Here is an 11047-nt window from a genome sequence, read left to right as displayed (position 1 = left end):
TACACATATGTACATATGTATGTCCCTCAATATGTCTTTCGCAAAAAATCAAACATTCGCGCAAGTGACAAAAACACGTAGACGCACCATCATCGGCCAATAATATTCAAGCGAACTCGCGGCTTATTTTCTAAGTATTTCATATTACAACGACAACAAATTCATTCATAAGGAACGTGCGTCTGCTTCAAAGCAAAGTGCGCTCGTTCATAACTCTGCGCCGCGCTATTTTTTCTGTGCGCCTGGTAAGCCACATTTGGTTTTCATATAGAATTCCTACGCATATGCGAAATAAATGAATTGAGTAAAACGAGAAAAATTCAATTTTACAATTTGACAGCCACCACTAAAAATCCTACCATCCCCCTCGCAAGCTGCTTCCTCACAACATTTGCTAAAAATCAGAAATTGAAGAATTTGTCTGATGTTCACTTCAAAAAGGAGAATTGGCAACATGACCTCTTAGCGAGTTTAAATAATATTTATATTTTTGCATATTATGCACTATTTATGGCATTAAATTATAAAATTTATATCAAATTGACATTCATATGAAATCATTAACTTCTTCTATATATTCTAAGCACACTGCATATAGTACTTTTATATGTTTACTTATTATCATTGTTTCATAGTTTTTCGATTTAGCCCATTTTATCTAAATACGACGCTATGAAAATGCAGCCCAATTGGTAATCGCAATATTTCAAAAGAGCATAAGTCAACTTTCAATAGCAAAGCACTGCAAAAAGGACAATCGAGACAACATAGCCGATCGACATTGTCGCAAAATTGTCGATTGAAACAAATTTTGTCAACTCCGCGACGATGCGCAACATTTGGCGTCAATATGTATGCGAGCTCGTTTGTATGTATGTATATAAATATGTATGTTTGTCGGCAAAGTCGTCATTTGGTTTTTTTCAACAACACAATGTCCGCGCGAACTCGCCGTTATTTCGTTGGCTTGCCACCATGCACATAGGCGTGTCAAGTGAGGGCTCATAATATATTGATATGTTGCTTAATTTGTATTGAAAAATACTGATGCATTTATGAATTATTTTCGTAATATAATATATATACCAATAAATTCATACCTATAATCGTTTTCAAACTGAATTCGATAAATAAAATATATATCTGAAATAATTATGTGGCGGTGCGCCCCAATCCCTCCTTGCCTCATCAACATTCTCTGGATACGTGCTACAAAAATTCAGTCTAATTAAGAATTAAGAAGTTTTCAGATCTTGAACCTATGTACGACAACACACGTTCTTGTGCATGTGTTACAGAAATCATTAACATGCAATTTTTCTGATTGATAAAATTTGATTTTATAACTGCTTATTTCAATTAATCGAAAAGTATAAGTATTTACAGCAGAATTATCAGCACTTTAGTGCTTTGTAAACACAAGTGTTTTCTCCTTTTTGTGCTGCGCTGTAAAGTATGCGTGCGGGGGTAATGAAGTGACATGTGTGAGTTAAGACAATAGTATTGTAAAGATTGCGTTTTTTATTGTTTCACATTTTCCATTAAATGTTTTCTTAATTAGGGCGCAGCTGTTTTTTTCATTTTCAATTAAATTTTCATGCAACAGCTTCTAAGTGAATAAGTAAATTTGTGAGTTGAATTATTTAATATCCAGTCAATTGAGTTTCAGACTCTCTGCGAAGCGATCACTACGAACTGGTTTCCTTACAAGTGGTTAACAAGTGAAGGCAACAACAAAGCGTTGATTTGTTGCAGTTGGTGGCGACTGGCATAATAGTTTGGTGTTGCAAATTTGTGCGTTGTTTTGAAGCACTTTGAGAATTATATTTTAAAATATATAATTAAGAACATAATTTAATTGCAGAAATGGTGACGAAATTGTTCGACTTAATTCAAAATGGCCAGTGAGGTGTTGGATGATTAACTGTAAGTTTATAGCATGCCTTATCACTTGACATTTTGGTAATATGCATAGAAGAAGCAAGTTTGTGTCCAAAGTCTTTTGTGCTTTTTTTTTCAAATTCAGAGTTTTCTATTAGAAAATCCATTGTTGTATTCATAATAGTGGATTTTTATATTTTATGTTTATGTGTTATTCAAGGCAATAAAATTCAAAAAATTTATGTGCCAACTTTTTTTATGTTAGTGTGAAGTTCTCTATGTCAGTTAGTTTGTGTTTGACAGCTGTTTGTTTGGCGATATTTTCCATAGAAAAACTGAACATCCAGTTTGCTTGAAAATTTTTATTTCCAATAGAATTGCGGCTACGGAATCGTTAAAAATAGTGCAAAAGTATTTTGTGGAACTTATTTTATCATCAACATAAGTATTGGATTGGCATAAAGCATTCGGCGAGGATCGTGAAAACTGGCCTCATGAAAGTCGTTATATCGTTGTTAATGACGATAACATCGGAAAAGTTTATAAAATATTGCTTGAAAACCTCGTGTTGGCATTAGAAATATATCAGAGGGTCTCCTTATGGATCGACTCAAGGCATTTTGGTTAACGATTTGGGTATGGGGCATGTCAATGCTGGACTCGTACCAAAAGGCTTGATTGTTTTGCAAAACAAGCGTCGAATAGAGGTCGCAAAAAAATGCTTGCTAACGTAACCCTACATTTAACAAACGAGTCATTACTGATGACGAGACATGGGTATATAAATGGGAAACTACATATATAACTAACAATATGCTCCAATACGAGCTAAAAACTAAATTGGGCAATAGTTAATTTTTATTATACTCTAATAGTTTGATGAGTTATTTTTTTAAATTGAAAGAATCTAATTGCATACAAAATTAAATTCTATTGAAATTGAGTTAAGAGTTAAGGTTTCACCTTGATGATCTTTATACTGTGACAAACGGATGTGAGTTCATGAAATTGAAATAACATTGGCACCAATTGTGCAATTTGTAGTCAATACAGCGAAAAATATATGAAAAATAATAAATCTGAATTAATTTGAATGAACTTATGACTCACTTCTCTGCAAACGGTGAAAGTTCTCTCAAGTCTACACAGTAAAAAACTTTTGTGTTAAATATTTTATCAACGATCTTCCACAACATATTTATATATTTCTAAATATTTAATGTCTACAAACGCTGCCAAATACTAAAAGAAATTCTCTGATTGCCTTGAAAGGTTAAAGACTGGTATGTGATGCCAGTGAGCTATTCCTTTGCACATGATCTTGACGATCTTGCATGGCCCTAGGGCTTTCTATCTCATTTTGATCGGTCTGTCAGCTCTTTCGGAAATTTCATTGTGCATCGTTTTTAACGATTTACGTATTTCTTGAACGGGTTCGGTAGTCATGCGGATGGCACCTGTGACAATCTTATCCTCGTCGTTTCATGGACCGCCCGTATGGTCTGGTACCCAGTATAAATGCAGCCGCTTTCTGGCAGCTACTAGATCTACTGTCTACCTGCTTCTAAGGGACACAATGCAATGTAAATCAATAATGCGTTGATTGGGTCAATAGAAATATTTTTAACGTAGTATGAATTAAATTCTAACAAAATTTTTTGCTTTCAGGATTCATAATACCTGCATGCTATACCCAAGTGCTGCTGATGTTTACCGCAATACTATTGGTTTTCCATCAGCGTGACAATTTTTCCGTTGCCGTAGTTGTGCTTAACAAATTAAATGGTAGGTACAAGAAGAAGAATTGTTTAAAAAATGAATGTAGTTTCAAAAGTCCGCGATTTTGGGGCTAGATTATTTACCTATAATCCTCGTTGTTTTGAATCATCATTATCATCCAACAACTTCAACAGTGCGAGTAGAAGCATTTTCCACGTGAGAAAAAAAGCTGTAAATCTGCGATATCTATGAACCCTATACAGATAAAAACGACCGTGATCCAATAATGTAGTTAGAAGACTTTGACAAAAATATCACTAAATGGGAAGAATCGTATAAAAGAAAACACAAATTACCCTATTTAGTAACATACCGCCCATATAAAATAATTCCCTTTATCTTCATAATAGGACTACGCATCCTTGACACCAGATCAGCGTTCCAGCATGTTGGGCAGCATATTTTGGGGCACCTTCTCAGTGCAACTATTCAGCGGCTACCTGAGTAGTCATTACGGTACCGTCAAGTTGCTGCTGTGCTGCGTACTCGGTTCTTCACTTATTAGTTTGGCTCTACCTTACGTACTCATCTTGCGGTTAAGAGGCATTTATAGCGTGTCGCGTGCTGCAAGACTGTGCGCAAGGCATTATTTTTCCCGACGTCTATGGACATCTCGCCAAGTGGTGTGCACTGAAAGAACGCAGTCTGTTGGGTGGTGTATCGCAATCGGGATTTGATATGGCATTGGGTTTCTTATGTAGTGGTTTGGTGGTAGTGACGCCGCTCGGTTGGACGGCAATTTTTATGTGTCTGGTGCGTGAGTTTGTTGTAATTTCTTTTGTTATGATATTGTACGTAATTTTCGTGTTTGCTTCCAACACGTGTAGCTGGTGCGATATGGTCGGCGCCCCTTGTTGCGTCATTCTAACCTCTGTGCCTTATCTAGTCTTGCGACTGGTCAAGTTGAGTCATGGCCTGAGCACCTTCACTCTGATGCAACAAATACCACTATATTTTAATGGTCTGTATGATTATGAGACACATGTGAATGCTGTGCTCTCGACGCTGCCATTTTTCCTCATGTTTGTGACGTCACACTTGGTCACAGCTGTCGGCAGTTCGCTAAATCATGTTGATCTCTCGCCGAATATCGGTGGTATGTTGGTTGGTATGACCAATATGGTCGTGACCGGCATGGGTGTGATTTCACCAATCGCTGTGGCGGAGATCGTTAAGAATGAAGTGGGTATCTTCAAGAGATTTCAGATATATTGTGTATAAAATATAAAATTTTAAGAACGGTCGCTCGCAGTGGAACATAATTTTTCTGATAATCGCTGCTTTATTGTTTTTAGGAAACCTGCTTTAGATAATTTTTGGAGAAATGGTGGCACAACCATTGGACATAACCATTGGATAAATAAAAAAACTCTTTAATATTTATTAAAGTGTCAATAGTTCTAAAGCTTAAATTTATAAAGCTAATGCTGATCCGTTTAAATTGCGCCCAAACCGAATCGATAAATATTTTTTGTATGTTGGTGTGAAGTTTTATCTCCATTTGTAAATTAGTGTCTTTTTGGCAGCTGTTTCTTTACGATGAAATCTTTGAAGGTTTTACCATAGAAAAAGAGTTTATCATGAAATCATGGCTACGAAATGTTTGAAAATGTTTCAGAAATATTTTGGGGAGTCTACTTCATCACGAACACAAGTTTTTGAGCGGCACAAAGCATTCAGTGAAGATTGACGTCATCGAAAACTTAACTGCTTGAGTTGTGGTGCATCCACCTTTGTTAATGTCGATAAAAAAAAGTTCAAGATATAGTGCTGGCAAATCATCGCGTTGGCATCACAGAAATAGCAGAAGATTTCAACATTCCAATGATAGGCCCGTACCAAAATACCTAAATCATTTGCAAAAGGACGCTGAGGGAAATTATAACTCGGCAAAAGCGTACTTGTAATTATTTCTGTCAATTTATTTTCCTATTAGGTATAAAGAGGTGCTTAGCTTTATGCTTCTTTATTATTACACAGAATCTTTCTAATAAATGAGACTATGAGTCGCTTTACGTATTTAGTTTTCTTTTATAAGGGTTAGATAAACTCGAAGAAGGGATGCTGCCACATTGTGTGCTAACAATACAAGAATCGTGGAACTCATCAAGAATTATAGAAACACCTTCAACCAGAACATGAAATTTGATTCTTAAGTGAGCCTCGCTAAGATGATTCAGGTACGCCTACTTATCTGTCTCTAAGTAACTATTTCTAAAAGAAAAATTTTAAGAGGTCAAGAAGAGTCATCGATTAATTATATTAAAAGTAAAACTCTTTAAAGAGCCCATCCTGGAACTAACACATCGAAATCTAGAAAAGACGATAGAGCATTGCTGCTACAGAACAGGCTGATGATTTAAAGAAAATTTTTAAAGTTTTTGCTTTACTACCTCTGTACTTTTGACAACATGAATGAAATCGAATTGTGTTCAAATTTCATGTATTGAAAATTTCAACACATTTCAACTTCATTATATTGGAAAGTGTAAACAAAATTGGTATGTGTAATCTAAAATGTATATTTTTACACGACAATCTCTATCTCACTTCTCATATTCTGTATCGAAATTTCATACAAAAAGAAGGATGAGGAGCATTGTCTACAACCGTTAAGAGATTATTGAGTATGTGCCTAGGTAAGTATTGAAAATTGGGATGACACGTAAACGCAGAAAGCTGACGCTCTAGAAAAAAAAATTGTTTCTAGGCTGCTCCTTTCCAGTCCGTTACACCCAAATTTTGCTGTTGTTCACATCTTTGGTATTGACCTTACATCAGCGTACCAATGTTCCTGAAGTTATTGTTGTACTCACAGCCGCCAACGGCACGTACGCTCACTTTATGCCAGAGGTATGTAAAAGAAATCTGTAGTTTTGAGAGAGATTGATGTTGGAAGCGACGAGTAGATTCATGAATTATGCCTTTGATAAAAATAGACGCTAGATTTTGATATAGTAGTTCGCTTAGGGGTGAGGTCAATCGGTCACAAATGGTTTTCACCTAAACCTTTTTCGATTTGATGATTTGTGCATCGTTTCGTCTCTCCCGCGATAATCTCTCTGTTAAATAGAATTTCTAAATTTTTCTTTGTTTTGTTGACAGGGTTACTCGCTGACGCCGCACGAAAAGTCCACTATGTTGGGAAGTATCTATTGGGGCGCAATTTTGGTACAAATACCTAGCGGCTATATCTGTAGTGCGTATGGTAGCGTCAAACTCTTGTTCTGTTGTCTCTTCTTCTCTTCACTCATAAGCATAGTGCTGCCACTGAGCCTGATTTTTGGCAATTTCGTCACTTTTATTTTGCTACGCGCGTTACAAGGCTTGGCGCAAGGTATTTTATTCCCCACAATCTTTGGGCATCTAGCCAAGTGGTGTCCACTCAATGAACGAAGTCTGCTGGGTGGCATCTCACAATCCGGCACGGAGTTAGGTGTAGCCTTGGGTTTGATGAATAGCGGATTTTTATCAGTGACACGGTTATATTGGCCGGCGGCCTTTTATATGCCAGGTAATATTCTGTGAGTTAAGGATATAAGTTAAATTTCCCCAGACTATTATTTTTTCCATACTTTCACTGCAGCTCTAGCCGGCTTAGTGTGGTGCATTTTCTGGTCAATCTTCGGCGCTGAATCTCCATGGACTTCCAAACGTATATCAGCTAATGAACAGCAGCTTATACAATCTGTCGGCACTCTTAGTATGCGCAGGAAACGCATGGCCGCCATACCTTGGTGCGCGATAGCCACGTCAGTGCCTTATTTGGTGCTGCTATTAAATAAAATTAGTCACGCCTTTTCGATCGCGACCATAGGGCAACAAATACCCATCTACTTGAACGGCATGTACGCTTACGAAATCCATATAAATGCTTTAATATCGTCGCTGCCGTTTTTCATTATGCTATTCAGCACATATGTAGTCACAATTACCTCGCATTATTTGCTGAAAGTCAGAAATGTGCGTCTGTCGCTTGTCCGCAAGTCTTTAAATACGATCTCGAACTGGGTGCCCGCCACTGCATTGGCCACTATGAGTTTGCTGTCCAAGGACAATGCGGTGGGCAATATTTCCTGTATCGTTATCAGCGTCGTCGCATTTTCGACTTTTACGCTTGGCAGTTCCTTGAATCATAATGACTTATCGCCGAATTTTGCTCCGCTTCTCTCTGGTATTACCGGTATATTTACTATGCTAGCGGCCATCATTTCGCCGATAGTTGTGGCAGAAGTCGTAAAGAATGAGGTAAGTAATTTAAAGGATTAAATATGTAACTGCTCGTTAGTTTTTGAAACCGGTTCAAGCAAAAGTTTAGGTTATGTGAGGATCTGCCGTAGATACTAGATCGTGAAACAGAATGACCCTTAGGTTATAATTTTCTGGCGATATTTTTGAGACAAATTAATCCCTATGTTATAAATTGGTAGTGTGTGTGCACAAAAAACAAAAAAAAAAGAAATAGACTAATTAGGTTCAAGTTTTCGATATGTTGTAGAGTTGTTTTTTAAACAATTAAACGGCACTGGTGTTTAAACCTTGGTTGTTTTCGCGGTAGTGTCTAGTTCATAGAGTCTTCCTATAACATCTTTTCGACACGGTATTCAACAAAAGGATCTAGCGATATGAGATCCGAATTGTAATACAGATAATTGCTGTAGTCTGAGAAAAACAAAGATCAAAGGAAGCCATGCGCCAAAGCACCAATTTTAGACATAGCCGAGAGGGTGATGCCTTTTCATTAGAAGCAAAATCATTGCATATTAAGTTGCTTCTATCCTTTGCGAGATTACATCAGTTGTACATACTAAGTGCAAATAAGACCCTAGGTACTTGGTCCTTCCATTCAATACGTGGGCGCCCTTGCTTCCGTTGTCCCCGGGCTCGTAGGTATCGAAACGAAGGAGCTTTTCGCTAACGCATCGTCTTCATGCGACATCGCCTAACCAGCGAATTTGTTAGTTGCAGTTCGCGGAAAGCAGTTCTCTTGAATGTTGCAATGGCGCTCCAATACTCCAAGTGCTTAATTAAAGCTCTCAAGACGCGACGAATTTGTGTGTGTGCTCTTCAGGTACTTTGTTGTGCAATTGTTCACTACAACACCAACCTCTTTCGCCTCTTTTACTATGCTAGAAAGTAGCATTGTTCTTTTAGAATAGATTACGCACTAGAAGAGAATCACCCTGCCCAAAACGTCATAATATATAATCAAAAAAAAAAAAATCCCTTCTTACACCTTTCCTTATATCATATATTTTCAGAACGATCCTTGGCAATGGAATATTATATTTTTGTTTACAGCAGCTTTCCTCTTCATGACGAACTTGTTGTATTTGGTTTTTGGACAAATGGTTGCACAGCCATGGAACGAATTGCAGATTAATGAACCGAACAATGATAATAATGAAGTGACTTAAACACAATTCCCTAAAGCATATGAAGTCTTCGACTTAACCATGATTTAATAAAAAAACGATGATTTCAAAAAAAAAAAAAAAAGAGAAGCAATAGTAGCAGAAGAGCTCGCTCCATTCACCAGTGGCTAAAAAAGGTGTATAATACATGCGATCCTCTAGAAGATCCCAAGTGTTTGAACCGCTTAGCAGAGGCACTACTTTAGTCGAGTAACGGATAAAATGCTTTTGATAATATCCGAATTTTACCATGCCGATTACCCATGCTCCTGGTCACCCCAAGCGACGGATCGATGCCGAGATCGAAAGCAAATGAGAGCAACACTTGGTCAAAGCAAGTACATAGGCGAATACGATGAAAATCGCTTCTTTATATATATGCGTGGAAAATTAAAATTTTAATGGCGTTCTATGACGGCAATAAGCGTTACAGAAAGTACGGATAGAATATTTTCCTCGACGGAATGGTTCGGACTTTTATCTGGTTCAGAATCGTCAACTTGGCAGCACTCTACATTATAATTAACATTTTATATCACTACAACAACACGAAGGTTTGTTTTGGCTATAAAAGTCGTAAAAATTGTAAAACCATATTGTGTTGGGGTTGGGGGATCTCTTCGAAAATATGTTATTAGTTTTGAAACATGTGCTACTTGGTGGTTCCCGATTCAAGTACACCAATAAATTGTATAGATAAAAAAAGCACAGACGTCCGTCTTTAATTTCACAAGTACTTGGGATAAATTTTAGTACCGTAGACAATCAGCCTTACGTACAGTAAGTTACCATACCACAAGAATGAAAAAATTTCACAATTTCTACAGTTTTATTGTTATATGTAAAATAGCGTGTGGTTAAGTTGGCTATAGAAAATAATTAACAAAGATGCAAACTTTAATTCAAGTATCTTATGAGCGTATTCAATTTTATTATAGAACACGGTGAACAACCATATATGTAATTAAGCAATCAATTAAGTATAAATCATTTACTATATTTACTAAGATTTTTAATATCAGTTACAAGAAATTTATAGGCAGTGTAAAGTATGTGCTTATCATTGTTCCACAGGGAAGGCGGCAAACTGCCACGATTTTTAACCACATCACCATATTGTTGTAGAATAAAAAATCTTTTCAGATTTCACATTCAAAGCAAGCGTGTATAATTTTGCTTTTGCGGAGTATATGTCTAAACAGCGTGATTATTTTTATTACCTTAGGATTTACTTTTTATTGGTTGGACACTCTATTCCCAAATATGTTTAAAATATAGCTGTATAATATTATTCCGAAAAGTTCCTTAAACGTTTGACGTGCGACAGATATTTTTCTAGTTAGTTATTTTTTAAGTTTTTAGTTTCCTAGATGGCAACTCTATTTCAAAACGTTTCAAAACCGAAGCCTTGTACACTTCATGACAGCTTTTTCTAAACACCTTGCTTTTAGTACAATTTTGCTTTATTTCCAGATTTTAACTTTTATATTGTAGATGGCAATTCAATTACAAATATTTTTAAAATAAAGCCTCACCGACCAACGTTTGGAAAACTTTAGTAGACTTTTTATGTACGGCAGTCACTTCATTCTATTTTGCTAATTTTTTAATTTTAAGATTTATAGTTGGCAACTCTAATCAAAAATATTGCAAAGTTCAAGAAATATCAAATAGTTCATTGTAAAGTTTCTAAAATTCCTTTTGTTCGGCTGTTTGTTGAGTGTTGAGTTTTACTTTTTATGCGAACAACCAAAAATACATACACACATGGAGCGAAAAAAAAAAATTTTGTTTTTTGTTTAGCCTGAAGGTAAAATCTGTAGATTATAAAAAAATAAAATTTTTGGACAAAAAAAACATTTCTTTTTAAACATCTAGAGGTGGCACACTCAGTTTTAAAGTAAATCTTGAGTTTTCGAGTTTATTTTTGTTTTAAACTTTTTACATTTATATAAAATTTATCGAATGTGACG

General features: G+C 36.2%; 1 protein-coding gene, 1 long non-coding RNA gene and 1 pseudogene across 3 annotated transcripts; all 3 read left to right on the top strand.

Annotated features, from left to right (window-relative positions):
• Positions 1 to 1654: 1654 nt before the first annotated feature.
• On the top strand, positions 1655 to 2123 carry LOC138857019 (uncharacterized). The gene is made up of 2 exons (XR_011396014.1): positions 1655 to 1794; positions 1865 to 2123. It is a non-coding gene; the product is annotated as an uncharacterized lncRNA (long non-coding RNA).
• Positions 2124 to 3971: 1848 nt separating this feature from the next.
• On the top strand, positions 3972 to 5126 carry LOC106627212 (putative inorganic phosphate cotransporter; annotated as a pseudogene).
• Positions 5127 to 5891: 765 nt separating this feature from the next.
• On the top strand, positions 5892 to 10073 carry LOC106627238 (putative inorganic phosphate cotransporter). Of its 2 annotated transcripts, XM_070108365.1 has the most exons (6): positions 5892 to 6161; positions 6246 to 6299; positions 6371 to 6513; positions 6766 to 7174; positions 7247 to 7908; positions 8922 to 10073. In XM_070108365.1, exons 2-6 carry the CDS (start codon positions 6290 to 6292, stop codon positions 9075 to 9077), a joined length of 1380 nt encoding a protein of 459 aa, XP_069964466.1. In that variant the 5' UTR covers positions 5892 to 6161; positions 6246 to 6289; the 3' UTR covers positions 9078 to 10073. The 2 variants fall into 2 exon arrangements, with proteins under 2 accessions (XP_069964466.1, XP_069964464.1); XM_070108363.1 differs by lacking the exon at positions 5892 to 6161 and having other exon boundaries at positions 6190 to 6299.
• The last annotated feature ends 974 nt before the right edge of the window (positions 10074 to 11047 follow it).

The sequence above is a fragment of the Bactrocera oleae genome, chromosome 4 (genome assembly GCF_042242935.1).
Source record: "Bactrocera oleae isolate idBacOlea1 chromosome 4, idBacOlea1, whole genome shotgun sequence".
Lineage (NCBI taxonomy): Eukaryota > Metazoa > Arthropoda > Insecta > Diptera > Tephritidae > Bactrocera > Bactrocera oleae.
Note: the sequence above shows the minus strand (reverse complement) of the source record. Positions and strands in the feature narration are given on the sequence as shown.